Source organism: Phacochoerus africanus, chromosome X (assembly GCF_016906955.1).
Source record: "Phacochoerus africanus isolate WHEZ1 chromosome X, ROS_Pafr_v1, whole genome shotgun sequence".
Classification (NCBI taxonomy): Eukaryota; Metazoa; Chordata; class Mammalia; order Artiodactyla; family Suidae; genus Phacochoerus; species Phacochoerus africanus.
In genome coordinates, this window is record NC_062560.1 from 30773215 (window position 1) to 30790093 (window position 16879).

The 16879-nt window shown below is 32.9% G+C and overlaps 1 protein-coding gene across 6 annotated transcripts in view; it reads right to left on the reverse strand.

The window, feature by feature from the left end:
• Positions 1-16879, reverse strand: part of DMD (dystrophin) — a 2144556-nt gene that overhangs the window by 1431670 nt on the left and 696007 nt on the right. For all 6 annotated transcript variants that reach the window (XM_047764837.1, XM_047764839.1, XM_047764840.1 and 3 more), the window contains 2 exons: positions 12878-13119; positions 10294-10474 (listed from right to left, as the gene is read on the reverse strand). In XM_047764837.1, the coding sequence (XP_047620793.1) occupies positions 10294-10474; positions 12878-13119 (423 nt within the window). The remainder of the gene's footprint in view (positions 1-10293; positions 10475-12877; positions 13120-16879) is intronic.

Genomic DNA, 16879 nt, shown 5'->3' on the forward strand with positions numbered 1-16879 from the left:
ACCATAACCACTATGTCTTTCTCAATAATTGAGATATTAGTAAAATATTACATAACTTTGTCAAAGCTGTGTTACAGGTAAAACCCTAAACATCTCTATGATATATCCTTTCCAACTAAGGTTGCAAGATGCAACATCATCCATCATAGAACTTCTACATTTCCATGATCATATACTAATAATCATATTTTAACTAGCTTTCATTCTATATATTATTTCACTTGTACTAATAGCTAAATTAACACATACAAGTACAACAGATTCACAATAAGCAGAAAAAATTTGAACAATATTACCAGTTATTATTTTAATTCTAATTGCCCTACCATCATTACAAATTCTTTACATTACAGACGACATCAACAACACATCTTTAACTGCAAAGAATACAGGGCACCACTTGTATACTTGAAATTACAAGTATACAGAATATGAAGACTTAAACTTAGACTCAGACATAGTTCCTACATCAGTTATAAAGCCAAGAGAACTAGGTTTGCTAGAAGTAGATAACCAAGAAGTCCTACCAATAGAAATAACAATCTTAATATCGACTTTAGCTTTACTAAAAAGAAACATCATATATAGACTGGAGACCAATAAGGGTTAACTTTTGAGCAAAATATGAAAAAAGCTTAGCTATGCTAGGGCTTCTGAGGTAGGGAAGACCATGCCATATTCCTTTTTTTATTTTTTTAAATTTATTTATCTGGCCGCACCTGCAGCGTATGGAAGTTCTGGAGCCAGGAGTCAAGCCACAGCCACTGTAGAAGCAGCCAGAACTGAATAGTTACACTCCAAGTCACACAGGAAGTCCATCATCTTTAATCAATAAAATATCAATATGAAATAAGGAGAAAACAAGAATGAATCAGGCTGCGACTGGAGCTAGGCAATGCCCATATTAGGTAGGGCATTTTAGGCACCTTTAAACTAGGAGAAAACAGAAGTCGCTGAACATATTATACACATACGAAGTGACATGGTTAGATTTTTCTTAAGAAAAATCATTCTGGCTAAAATGTAGAAAATAGATCTCTCAATATCAAGAATGGGTGTGGGCAAGACAATTGTGGTCCAGGCAAGAAACCATAGTTTCCTAGTTTAATAGGACTACACTGATGACAATAACTATGAAGTTTGGATGTGACAGCTATTTAGGAGAGGAAATGGGTGAGGATCAGGGAATAACAAAGATGATGAAAGTTTCCTGACAGGGCAACTCCACAGATGTTGGTTCTGTTCCCTTATGTTAGAGGGACCGAAGAGGATATGGTTCTTGGTTGCATAGTTACCCACCAAGCGTTTATCGGTTTGCAACCAACTGTGACATCTAGATAAAAAGTTTGAAGAAGTAGTGGGACATATGAATCCAGACCTTAGAGGCTAGATCTGGGCTGCAGATAAAATACATGACTTTTTGTTTATAAAGTACAATTAAAACAAAGGCTATTTTACTCTTGTTTTCCCCCATATATTAAAAAAAAGCATTCATTAGCCTATGTAATTTATCCTGTCAAAGCTTAACGGTAATTATAAACTACACAGTTTATTTTAACAGTGATTATAAAATACAGTTTATCTCATTTAAGCTACACATAATTGAGAATACTAGTGAAGGATTGCTAATTCTGTTTAAGATTAAAAGGAAAGAAAAGATCTGTTGCAGAAGCTAGTAGCACCCAAGGGCAAACTTAGTAAGAGCTGCTCTAACTACCAGTCAATGAGATGTGTGTGGATGCTGCCCTTGTGATTCCAAAGTAGGAGCAGAACTAGTTCTACTCCATCTAAGGTCATTCACATTGTCCCTTTTACGTAGGAATAGAGATAAATAACCCCACTGACAATTTGCTCTTTACTGAAAGCAATAAGACAATAAGCATAACCAATTTAATGACTTACCATCCTAAAAGATCACAAGAGTTCTACTGGCATTGTTTGACCCAGCCCAGGCCCAAGAAAAAATAGCCCAAGGATTTAACACGTATCATTTATTGTTTATAAATACATGACATTCATCTTTTAAAAAAAGATTCTTATGATAGTTTCTACTATGTGCTAAAGTGCCATTTACAAATATAAATACCTTCTTAATGTTTTACGAATAGGGAAATATATTCTACAAAATTAAAATTAATAGGAGTTCCCGTTGTGGCGAAGTGGTTAACGAATCTGACTAGGAACCATGAGGTTGTGGGTTCGGTCCCTGCCCTTGCTCAGTGGGTTGACTATCCGGCGTTGCCGTGAGCTGTGGTGTAGGTCGCAGACGCGGCTCGCATCGGATCCTGCGTTGCTGTGGCTCTGGCGTAGGCCAATGGCTACAGCTCCAATTGGACCCCTAGCCTGGGAACCTCCATATCCCGCGGAAGCGGCCCAAGAAATAGCAAAAAGACAAAAAAAAAATTAATATACGTGACTCTAGTTTGGGGAGCATGTGTTGTGGATTATTAGAAAAGAAAATGTTAAGGGCTACCATGCTGTGTATACTACTGCTTATCTTCAAAGGTTAAAAAAAATCCCATTGATCTCCAGTTCTTTACTACAGCCATGTGAAGGATGGCAATGACAAAGTATGATCAAAGTGACATCTAAAATTGTAGTAGAGGAGTGTGAAAATGTCTTTTGTATCTTTTGTTTTCAAGAAAATCTTGTTTATCCAATCACAAGTGGAAGGGACTTCAGAGAAGAGAAAAGAGAGCAAAGGAGAGAGTAGGAGAGACAAGGCAAGATTATTTCAGTATTAAAAAAGATGTGTGGAATTAAATGCTATATTCTTTGATATATGAGTCTATGTCAAGGGGTAAAATACTCAAGTGAAAAGCAAGATAAACAGAGATCTACTTTGAAAATTCAGCTTTCTTTCCCCATTTTAAGATAGAGTTATAATACTGCTGAGACGTTAGAACAGTAGGTTATTTATGATACTTTTTTGAAAAAAAAAATCACAGCTATCTATCCCCACTAAAAAAAAAGTTAAAACAAAACTGCTCAGAGAAATGAAAGGTATTTAAATGTCATAGAAATGGTAGAGAGAAAGAATATAGAACTGTGCTGGCCAATATGGTAGCCACTAGATACATTATGTCCGTTAACCACTAGAAATGTGGTTAGTCTGAATTGAGATGTTCTACAAGTGTAAATATATACCAGCTTTTGAAAATTTATTACAAAAGTAATGAAAAATATCTCTAATTATTATTTTTTTATTTTATATTAAAATAATATTTGGAAATATTTGTTTAAATAAAATATGCACTCAAAATAGCTTTCACTTGCTTCTCTTTTAATATGACTACTAGAAAACTTTAAATTATATATGTCTCACATTACATTTCTATTAGATGATGCTTATATAGAAGCTGGGAAAAAGCCATTCGGAGAGACTACTTACTAGCAGTCTGGATAGTGATAGTATTTAAAAACAATGAAACTTCTGCTGTGTTAGTTCCCACTATGTCACAATGGGTTAATGATCCAGCTTGTCTCTGTTGGGGAGCAGGCTCAATACCCGTCCCACACAGAGGGTTAAGGACCTGATATTGCTGCAGCTGAGGCATAGGTCAAAGCTCAGATCTGACCCCTGGCCCAGGAACTTCCATATGCCATAGGGGAGGCCAGAAGAAGAAAAGAAACTTCTGCTGTGAATATTAAGCTGACTACAACTTGATTTTACCATCATTTTATAAGGAGAAATTAGTGATGACATACATGCTCTGTGTGCATGTGTAGAAACTGAATTAACAGGACTTCCTACTTCTTTCATACAGCTCTTTTGGAAAAATGCTAAACAACTTTATCACCAAGTTTGTGTAGATATAAACTACTACAGTACTGAAATATTTATTGTAATACAAATGTTTGGCGATGGGGATGTTGTATTTTCAGTCTTTTCCACATTATTTTCTAAAATCAGCCGTAATGGTTCAACAATCCTATCTTCCAGAACTCCAGTTAAATATATTTTTTATAATTTTAGAAAAATATTTTTATTTTTGATGCTTCACCTGGCTTTTAGCATATGTTCCCAAGATTCTCAAGGTCAAGGATCAATTCCTATATCTCATGGTATGGCACATATTCAGCTTAAATAAATATGTCTATTAATCTGCTATTCGTAGGATTGAAAAGGAAAATAGTATTAAAAGAAAAGAACATTTACAAACAGTTATTATTTTTTGTTCTGGAGTTAAAGAACAAATCAATACAAATTATGTTTTCTAGAATAAAAGAATCCCTTACCTATATATAAAAGTAAATTAGGTCAACTTTCTGACATGGAGTTGAAAGACCTAGCTCAGGTCAACCTTTGTTTCCCTTCCCAATCTCAGCATCTTAACAAGGAATAGCAGGGCCTAACAACAGAGCTTGAAAATATGGGCATAGAGAGTACTTTTTCCTGGCTGCCGTAATATTTTTTCTATTATCCCCATAGGAGGCAAAAGTTATTCTCTGTAATGTTCATTAAAAGTATTCCATACCACACTGACCAGATCATCATCACTTCAAGAGCTGCCTCCACTTTTCTTTATCTACCCTATCACAACTCTAGACCAAGGTTATCACTGTACTATGTGGCTATAGTTTCCCCTATCTCCTTGCCCTTCTTAGAGCTTTCAAAAATGTGAATCAGATTACTTAATTCCCTCAAGTGAAATTCTCTTAGGAATTTCAGCTGCTTTTAAAATAAAACCCAAACATTTCACAGGAACTTACGGGGGGGGTACATGAATTGCATCTTCCTTATTTTATACCAATCTTCCCATGATTTGCTAGTTTCCATCCCTCTAGACCTCATTTCTGTCTTCTTGATATCCCCAACACTTCTCCACTTTGGGGTATTTGTGTTTATTTCCATTCTTCTTAATGTCCTTCCTTTAAGTCATCCTTCCTTTAACTCATCACACAAGTGGCACCTGTATATTCTGTGGATTTGGCTCAAAAGTGATCACCCCAGAATAACATTTTCTAAGTGATTATAATCTGTGATCACATAATTTAAATATTCATTTGTTTATTACCTTTCTTCCTTAAGCTTCATGAAAACATAAACATCCCTCCTAATTTTCTCCACGAAATACCTAGTATTTTCATGGCACATGGCAGGTATTCAAAAATATGTATTGAATTAATGAATGAGAGTGTGAGACAGTACTGTGGTGAAATATTAACAGATTAATGCAATCATTATAAAAATCCCAATATCATTTTTATAAAAGAGGAAAAATCCTAAAATTCATGAGGAACCATAAACCATCACAAACAGCCCAAACAACATTGAAAAATAACATAGCTGAAAATACCACAGGTCCTGATTTCAAAATATATAACAAAGCTAAAGTTTTTCAAAAAGTATGGTACTGGCATAGAAACAGATATATTGACTAATGGAATGGCATAGAGGGCCCAGAAATAAACTCACACATATATGATCAACTAATCTAGGACAAGGGTGCCAAGAACACACAATGGGGAAAGGACAGTCTCTTTAACAAATTGTGGTAGAAAAAGTGAATAACCACATGTAAAAGATAAAACTGAGCTATTATCTTACCATTTGCTTATACTACACAGAAAAATCAACTCAAACCAGATTAAAAATTTAAAAATCAAACTAAAAAGTTTCTGTGTAGCAAAGGGAACAATTAACAGAGTGAAGCAGCAATGTACAGAATGGGAGAAAATATTTGTAAATCATATACGTGATAAGAGTATATGATATCTGAAAAAGATGAGAAACTCCTATAACTCAAGGGCAAAAAAGCAAATAAACATTTAAAAATGAACGAAGGACTTCTATAAACATTTCTCAAAAGGAGATGTATAAATGGACAACAGGTATATGAAAATATGTTAATCATCACTAATGATGAGAGAAATGTACCTCAAAACCACAATGATATCACCTCACACTAGGATAGCTAGTATAAAAGAAAAACAAGAGATAATAAACACTGGCAAGGATGTCAAAAATTCAAAACCTATCACCACTGATGGGAATGTACAATGTTGCAACCACTAAGGAAAATGGTATGGAGATCCCTCACAAAATTAAAAATAATACTACCAAATGATCCAGAAATCCCAGGTGTGGATACAAATTCAAAAGAGCTAAAAGCACGATCTTGAAGCAATAACTATATTCTTATGTTCATTGCAGCATTATTCGCAATAAAAAAGTTATGCAAACAAACTAGATGTTCATCAATGGGTAAATGATAAAGAAAATGCAGTATAAGCATGCAGTGGAATACTATTCAGCCATTAAAAAGAAGGAAATCCTTCCATATATGACAATATTGAAAATCTTGGAGGACATTATGCTAAGTGAAATAAGCCAGTCATAGAAGGAGAAATTCTGCATTATTCCATATATATGAGTATCTATATAGGCAAATTCATAGGAGCAGAGAATAAAATGGTAGTTTCCTAGGGATGGAGGGAGACAGAAATGGGGAATTGCTGTTCATCGTATATAAAGTTTCAGTTATGCAAGAGTTAATTCTAGAGATCTGCTGTAGAACACCATGCCTACAGTTACTACTCTATACTTAAAAAGTTTATTAGGAGGGTATATCTCATGTTACAGTTTCTTATCACAGTTTAAAAACAGAAAAAAACAAAGATATTATGTCAACAATAAAGAGTTATAAAAAAAAAGAACATGCTTTTGAAGTTTTAGAAAATAACAAAACACTTGTTTTGTCACAACTAAAACAGCCACTTTACCCATTTCCTGAAAAAGCAAACCAAACAAGAATTAAAAAAAACTCTAATTATTTTCTTGACATGATTTCCACTTCACAACTGAAATAAATTCAAACTGTATTATAAATTATTTTGTTTCCATATTTACATTTAGAAAGAACACAATTTATTCCTTGTTAAAATAATAGATTATCTCTAATAAACTATGTCATATGTTTTCCATATTCGTGTAGGGTAGAACAGGATCTGTCTGGTTTGCAGTTTCTAGAACAAGTTTTCTAGCAACTGCTTGGGGAGGCAATATTACCCCCTCAATCTTCCAGCCTTAGGCAACCATTAATGCACTTCCTGTCTCTTCAGATTTGCATATGTTAGTTGTTTCCAATAAGAGGAATCATGTAACACATGGCCTTTTGTGAATGATTTCTGTCACTGAGCATAAGATTTTAAGGTTCATTCATATTGTGGCATGTAAACTTAGTTTTCATTACTTAATATTTCATCATTTAGATACACCCATTTTATTTATTTTTATTCATCAGTTGATGAGCATCTGGGTTGCTTCTATTGTGGGGCTATCAAGAATAATGATGACATGAACATCCATTTATATTCTCGTTCTTATACTATTTCATTTTCTTATACTACTTCATACACATCCCTTCAGCAATCCAAGCTCTAATAGGTCACTTGCGACATGGGGAAAATAAAACATATTCTCAGAGTTCCCATTGTGGCACAGTGGAAACAAATCTGACTAGGAACCATGAGGTTGCAGGTTTGATCCCTGGCCTCGCTCAGTGGGTTAAGGATCTGGCATTGCCATGAGCTGTGGTGTAGGTCACAGACACGCCTCGGATCTGGCATTGCTGTGGCTGTGACATAGGCCAGCAGCTGTAGCTCTGATTCGACCCCTAGCCTGGGAACCTCCATATGATGTGGGTGCAGCCCTAAAAAGCAAACAAAATTAAAAAAATAAAACACATTCTCAAAGGGTTGCTCTCTGAGGACTAAGGAAGATAATTATAAGAAATCTGTAAACTAAAAATTACTATGAAAATAGAATGCATTTAACTTTTCATATTATTTTCTCATATCATCTTTGCCAGGTATCAACCACCAATCCCTTACAGCCATTTTCATCATTCAAAGTATACTTAAAAGGTCAAGTTTTTGTTTCATTGTGAGAACACCAGTTTAAAAAAATGGAAAGAGGGGATAAAAGCCAGGATGGATTTCCAGGCCCTTCTGTTAGCTCTTATTTCCTGAATAATTAGTATGTTCAAAGCATGACGCAGTAATACAAGAAATGAAATTTACTCCCTGATCTCAGTTTGGGGGTAAAACATATACATGGAAAATTCCTTGAAAATAATTATTAAGAAACTAAATTGCAATATTAACTTGATATGGTGAATTTTTATGTACCATTTTATATACATACATAATATATATACATAAATTATATACATATATAATATATAATTTATATGCATAATGTATAATATTTGCAATATATAAATTACATAACACTTAATACACATAATACATATAAATTATAGACAAATATAAATTATAAATTATAATTCATTTATAAACTCCATATTTAATTAATGATTATTAATGAATCAAAACAAGTTTTCAAAAAGAGTGAGTAAAAGTGTTAAGAGATGTTTTGGTCAATACAGTGGAAAAGAGAATATTTAGACATAAATGGAGTGAGACAGTTGGCAGTTTTATAAACAGTCATCATATATAAGATAAAGAGAAGATAATATGGATAATATGATAACATGGAGGGGTAGACTGGTGGCTACAAGGATAGAGGGTATATATTAGTATACATTTATATTATAGTATCATAGTCTAATCTCAGTTATCATCACACATCAACAATCTGAACATCTTTAAAAGAAACAAAAACTGTTAAACCTTAATATAAGGAATAAGTCTATATAAATTGAAATAATTTTCTAGTGAATAAACTTTTTTGCCCAACAGTTACAGTCTAACTACTAACAAGCACTTGATTTTAAGAGAGGTTTATGGATTTTATGATAAGAAAAATGCATCATTTTTAAACAGGTCAATGTTTGAAAATTTAGGACATTCACAGCCTTTTCCCCAATTGATTTTATAGAGGCTCAGCAAAAAGTATACCAAAAGCCACTAGAGGGAGCTGACATTATTGCAAAGCTGTATAACCTGATTCTCCACTAGGAAAATAAGCATCCCCTCCAGCAATAAATGACTTTGAACTAAATTTTTTTAAAAATATGCATTTATCATTCTTTCCATGACATCACTAAAAATAAAAGGAAAAAATAGGAAAGTGAGGAAAGCTTCGTGTATTACACTATATTGATCATAGAAATGTTATTATGTAGTAAATCTGTCGCATCTTCACAAAGGAAAGCAATTATAAGTGCGTGTTCCAATGGATTAAAGTTTTAGTATAAAATAAATACATAATTTTTTGCTTCTCATAACAACTTTAAGGATGATTTTTTAAAAAATATTTTAATGCTTTAAAGTCCAGTTCTACTCTATAATCCTTTGTGTGTGTATATGTGTATAATGAACCAAAAACCCATCCACTAATGCCTAAAGGTGTTCATAAAACTTCTTGTCAAAGAAATCTGTCTTAAAAAGTAAGTTGATGAGTTAGGACGCTTGAACTGGACACTGTGTATTAATATCATAGAAGCCATTTGGTGGGAGACAAAAGATACATCCTGAAAAGTTTGCTAGTCATATGGTAGGTATTTGCATAACTGCTTCCCTCTTATGTTGTATTTTACCAGTAAATGAGAAAAGGAAGATGCTGTATAAGTGACAGTGATCCAACAATAAAATGTAGCTCAAAGAATAATTTGTCCTTGGCTGAGTTTCAGTTGCCACAATGTGTGCTACAGCTAAAATAATCTTCATATAAATTGCTAGAAGTATTAGCAAGATACCCAGCTAAATATTCTCATATGTAAAGCAAACTGGATTTAATGAAAACTCACTAACGGAGTTCCCGTCATGGAACAGAGGAAACAAATCCGACTAGGAACCATGAGGTTGCGGGTTGGATCCCTGGCCTCACTCAGTTGGGTTAAAGATCCTGCGTTGCCGTGAGCTGTGGTGTAGGTTGCAGACATGGCTCGGATCCTGCGTGGCTGTGGCTGTGGTGTAGGTCAGCAGCTGTAGATCTGATTACCCCTAGCCTGGGAGCCTCTGCATGCGGCAGGTGTGGCCCTAATAAAGCAATTAAAAAAAAAAAAAACACTAACAAGCCTCCAATTGCTTTTTTATTTTCTTCAATGTTCAAAGCATTTGATTGCCAAATTTGCAACCCACCAAGGAGAAGTTATGCTTATATACAACATACAGTTTACTTGTTCTTCACAGTCATGAAATTATTATGGAAGGGACAAGAAATGGAAATCTAATATATTTGTTTTCCAACAACAACATTTCATTACTTGTTACTACAGGTTGTAGGGAGCATGGTTTCTTTGATGGAAATTATTTTTTCTCTTTCCCAATAAATAAATAACTTAGAAAATATGAAGTTAGTCATTTTTAAGTATCTTTACTTACTTATCTGCAGCTCTTTCTCTTTGCCCTGCATATCAGCAAAGACTTGGTTAAAATGATTTGTAAAGGCCACAGAGTCTGCATCCAGGAACATTGGCCCTTGTCCTTTCTCTTTCAGGGCTATGCTTTCAATTTTTAATTGCTCAATTTGAGGCTGAAGAGCTGACAGACGGTTGACTTCATCCTGTACCATAATTTAGAGTATTAAAATAACATTTTTACTTTGCATACAGTACATTTTTGCAAAGGAAAGCATTAAAAGGCAATGCTTAGCTTAGTGCCCTTATCAAAACACTGATAAGAAACATCCATGATTATTGAAGCAAGTCTCTTGCCATAGGTTATCAACTGAAGATGACCCTGGCTCTTCATTCAGTAGATAACGGCATATACAATGATTTTTAAATTTAACAATGATATCATTTAGAACATTAATGGGCATGAATGTGTACGGTTGAAAAGTACTATGAATGACCTTATATCTTTTCCATAACTCAAATATGGATGTTCCTCTACACTCCTCTTATCTCAAAATTATATGCCTTTGCTTCAAATTCTAAGACCACTTAATGAAGTTTTTCTTCTTTAAATTCATTTGCATAAAATACAAACTGTATATATCTATATATATCTGCATATATACACACTACATTAAATTACAAAAATATGTTTGTATATTAACATTATATAGATTACATATATGTATACATGTACATTATATACACATACATATATGTGGGTGATCTATGTAATATTTTTATGTATCCACTCATATTTATATTCTATAATTATATAAGTTTCATATAGTCTTATTACTTTTGACTGAAGAGGCAATTACCATTGTTTTAATTAGAGTGACTATTTGCTCTGCTTTTCTCTCTTTGTCTTGGACTAAATGCTAATAGCATCCCCTTTCACTCTCAAGAGTACTCTAGTTTGGTTGAAAAAAATCACATGGATATTCTGTCATGCTGTCCAATATGGTAGTCTATAGTCACATGTCACTACTAAGTACCTAAAAAGTGGTTAATCCAAGTTTAAATGTGCTGTCACTGTAAAACATACACCAAGCTTTGAAGATGTAGTAGGAAAACATACAAATATAAGCTCTCATAGTTTTAAATTATGATTAAATAAATGATACTTTTGATACATAAGGTTAAATAAAGTGCATTATTGAAATTCATTTATTTACCTGTTTCTTTTTCCTTTTTAAATGTCCTTTCTAGAATATTTAAAATTACACATGTGGCTCAAATCTGTGGCCTGCAATAGATTTCTTCTGAACAGTGCTGTTCTTGATATAAATGTTTTCATACTCTTATTTCCAATGAAGTTGCAACTCATATGTATCTGATACGTATATAAATTGAAGGCAACCAGAAATTTTAACATGCATTTTTTGAAATATTTATTACCATAGTTGTTTACTTATAAATCATAACTATGCTACCTCTAGAACAAAGTTCTTCAAGATTGTTTACTATCAAAAATGTAAAAAAAAATAGGCTAGTTAAAATTTAAAGTTGTATCACAAGCCAATTAGAAGGAGTGGGAAATCAAAATAATTACAGTAACTATGAACTAAATATAAATCTGAGATTCCTGGAAATAAAAGTGATGCATACTCTTTTAGAGAGAGCAACTTTCGTTTTAAGACTGAATGAGGTAAACTTATTACATAGATCCTTTCATAGTAGCAATATTACTTAATAGACAATGCCACTGATTATTTTTAAAAGATAAAAAGAAAACTTTCAGCAGCACGTTGGGATGTGATTATAACTATATGAGTTGAGTCAAGTAGGTTTCAAAGGAGGGTCTTCCCCTTTACAGAAAAGAAGGGCTTTTGCCGAAAAGAAGCTGCTTTGACCCGGGGGTCTGCGAGGGCTCAGGGCTGAGCAAAAAGGAGGTTATATTGTGTTCAAACAATGCATTCTTGTGTTGGCCCTTGGGCTGGTTCTTAAAGCTGCCTTTACAATGGGCATCTGACTCCTTCTGGCTTTCTCTAACTTCTCTCTCCCTGATCCTTTCAATCCTAAGGTTATTAACAGCTCTGATGCTGGGTTACTGTACTAGCCCTTGTATCTCCACTATATTCTGAGCACATATATAAAATATTTTTGTAAAGTAAATAATCATAATTTAGTGGACTATCAGTTTTAAAGACTTCCCTCATACATTTGATTAAACAGTATATCAGCTCCTTGTGTTTGTGTGGATTCCACATTTTGAACATATGACTGTGTTGTGCTCTTAGCACCTGAGCTATCATAAGAAAGACCTCCAAATTAATGGCCATTTTCCCTAGGATATACATGGTTCCCATACTCCAAAATAGCCTCACCATTTTGCAAACTGACAAAATCGATGAACTATGTGTAACTACTCTAAATATGTTTTGGGGGATCTGGCCATCCATATGTTACCTATTTAAAACTGATTTGCTTTGCTTATATTTTGATCTTTACTGTGTTTAATTAAACCCTTAGAAGTGAAATTTTCTTATTAAAGAATATGCTATCCTTTTGGAAATTTCCAAGAAATTCTTATTGATCATGCTCCCAATGGGAGGAAAGATTCTTACCTTACAAATTTTTAACTGGCTTTTAACTGCTGTTGGCTCCGCTGTGGTAATGGGTTGGGTTTTCAACCAGTTTTCAGCAGCAGTTGTGATCTGCTCCAATTGTTGTAGCTGATTATAGAAAGTGATGATTCTGTTCTGATACTCCAGCCAGTTAAGTCTCTCACTTAGCAATTGGCAGAACTCTATCCACCGGCTGTTCAGTTGCTCTGCAGCTTGTTTGATACTGTCAGCATTAACACCCTCTAGAAAGATAGATTTTAAAAATATACCCACTGAAACCACAGACTGAAAGATACTACCTGAAAACCAATGAAACTCATATTTAAAAGTATTCATCATATGAATAATTTCAAACAAAACATTTATTTACTGATAAAGAAGTTTAAGTACCAAGATAATTTCTGATTGACTGTAAATATTTAGAGTTGCATCTTATCAAAGAATATGAATGTAATAAGGTAATAAATGAGGACACATAAATGGAGAAGAATATAATATATTTAAATGAAAACAAAAGTCATCAAAGCTCTGATACAGGTGGAAGATTGATCATAGACAAAAACCTTTTGGATGTTTCCAAATAAAAATTAAATATCATGTATATAATTAAACTGTATTTCTAAAAAGTAACTTACAACTTTATTTTTTAAATGGTCTTGAAAAAATGAAAAAAGAAAAACAAAAAGAAAGACAAAAAATGATCTTGAAATTAGTTGAAATGTTATTATTTGGATTTTTGAAAAAGGAAAAAAGTGAGTATATATCAAAAATCAATAATTCACTGCTTATGCTACAGAAAGCCAGAAATAAAAGATTGCCCATGAGTCCAAAGAAAGGAAACAGGTATTAGAAAAAAATTCTTTCTAATATGAAAAAAGGTCTTAAAGTTATTTACATAGCATTAACAAATGTGGAAGTTGATCTGAAAGTTTTAAAATCATCTATAGTAATACTAAAGCAGAAAAAAAGCTACAATGGGCAAAATGGAACATAAGCCTATCATTATCAACTTTAGCCTTCTTAGAAAATCTTCTATGTGTTAGGGAATATGCTATTTTTTTTTAACATACATCATCTTATTCAAATTTTGTCAAAGTGTAATATATGACTAATGCCAATTCAGGTATATATTATCCTAAACATAGTATGAAAGTATAGCAATATCATGTTAGTAACTCTATAATGTTTACAACATGTAGATATTCTTACATACACACACAGACACACACAATCCATTTGCATTGTAACTTCCTTAATTACATTATATAAAGAAAAATATTAAGTATGACATGCATGTTAAAACATAGCTATGATAGCACTGATAACTTTCTAATATTTTTGAAATATTGAATATTTCATATTCTTACATATATTACCAGGGATTTCCAAGGTTATTATAAGCTCACTATAAGATTCTTCCTTTAAATTAAAATATCTAAGGAGTAAAGTCATTTGGTGAAGATCAAACTGTCCAGGAAAATCTACTTTTATGAATGTTTATTTTATTCAACTTTCTGGTAATACGATTTAGTTAATGGACAAGTGAGTTACTTAAAACTCTGAAGATCATCTCTCACAGATATGAGGCCTGTGGTTTGGCTCATTTGTACATGCCTCCCACCTCACGCTTTTTAAAGAAAAAAGCATGAATTGAATGATTATATTATTTTATTCTTTTTTGTCTTCCTCTGCTCAGATATTCTAATTTTCATCTTGTTGTAATTATGTTATTTATGCTGCCAAACTACATCTCTCAATTCATTTGAAATACAACCCTAGCATCACTAATTTCAGAGTTTGACACTATTCAGGATGACACTGGAGAAAACAAACCTTGCAAATACCATTGATAACAATCTCTCTCCTTTTTCTTTGGGTGATTTATTTTTTAATAAAAATAATTGAGAAATTAAAGAGTATAAAAATAAAATATGCATGATTCCATATGCAAAGCTATAAAAAGCAGCCCATGGCTTGCAGGAGCTAAATATACCTCTAATATTCTCCTAACAGTTAAAGAAGCAACTGACCTATTGAGACATCTGTATTGTGGGATATACTGTTTGGGATAATTTGATTTTTATCAGTGATGAATAATTATATCAAAATATGTTTTGAGGGATGCTACTAAGAAACTATAAGTTGTAAAATGATCATGTCTGTTATGAAGTATAAGACAAGAATCCAAATATCCAGTCATATAGGCACTCAGTTTGAGAAAAATTGTGATGATAAAATGCTAACAGTGGAGCTCTTCTAATGGCTCAGTGGGTTAAAAACCCAACATAATGTCCATGCAAATGTGGGTCTGATCCTTGGCCCTGTTCAATGGGTTGATGATCTGGCGTTGCAGGGTGAGCTGTGATGTAGGCTGGCAGCTATAGCCCCAATTGGACCCCTAGCCCGTGAACTTCCATATGCTGCAGGTGTGGCCATAGAAAAAAGAAAGCTAACATTATTGCTGGAAAATGAAAGGGGATAATTTAAAAATATACAAAGGAGAGATTTTAAATTATGTTAGATAATGACTCAAAAATATGCCATAGATCAAAATGATCAGATGTTTCAGAGAAATATTTTCAACATATATTAAATGTGAATAAACGCTTAGAAAAAGGAAGTCCATGGTAGTCCTAGTCCACAATAGCCAAATAAGGGATGCTAAAGTAAATTAAAGGTATTGTAGAATGATGCTAGATTGAATTTATTTAGGATTTATCCAAATGATAAGAGGATACAGATAAAACTACCTTGTTCTCCCTGAAAGAGTTCAACCATATGAAGGCCTTTTAGCAATTGGAAAAATGAAATCACAAATTCATTTTCAATCTGAATAATACAAGCTAATTTAATCAGCAAAATATAAATCCAACTATAATGAAGTATCAATAAGTTCTATGCTATATATTAAAACCCAGAGAAAAAATTTAATGGGCTCTTTCTGACCACTACCAAAAACTATCAGTTCAATGTGCCAAAAAAAAAGTCCAAATATTAAACATCACTGCAAAAGGAAGTGATATAAATGAAAAAAAATGAACTGGGTATAAATCTACTGTGAAATATATATTAATCTCCACCTATTAGCATACGGATTTTTAAAACTGAACAAAGACAATTAAAATATAATATGTAAAAGAAGGATCTCCATATTAGGATAAATGGTAAAAGCAGGTAAAGGGGTATAAAAACTCACAGTAAGAACTATGGTATTAGGCAGGCTTGAGTTCAAATTTGATCCCCCTATATTTTACTAAATGGGTGAACTAGGTTATTTGATCTCATCAGGTCTCATTTTTCTCATCCATGGAAGCAGGATAAAATAGAATTGACATCATAGGACACCATCAGGCTTCTGAGTTAACGTATCTAAAGTGTTACACCAAGTATGACATATACCAGACAATCAATAAATAGTAGTCAATGCTATAAGACAAAATGAAAAAGAACATGTAGGAAACAGGTAAGGGACCAGATCTTTCAAAACACGCAATTAGGAAGAGGGGAGTCTTTAATGACTGAAGGAGTCATTTATGGAAAATGATAAATATTTTTAAAGCTAGTGATAATTTTGTATAAAATGGTACTAATATTGGATATAGAAAATATATTTATACATTTAAAAAATAAATTATATAAACCAGTGATGAATCTGTTTAAGTGTTTATTAGGGAATTTTGGAATAATTGGTCATATATCTATAGTCATTTGAAATTTAAGTTACAAAGGACAGCCATGCCAAAAACTAAAAATAGAAATTTCAAGATATCATTAGTAAATATATGATGCTGACTGAAGAAACTCAGACATCTTATTATTAAGGATTTGTATGTAAATACTGTATCAATTCATATGTGAATATGCTTCCTGCTCAACTAGATTATAACATTTCTAAATTATAAATCCCCCTCTTAAGAAAAATGTCTCTACTGGCAGTATCTGATAGAGTTCTCAGTTTAGAGTAGGTATGAAATAAATACACTGTACTTGTGAACTCACCCA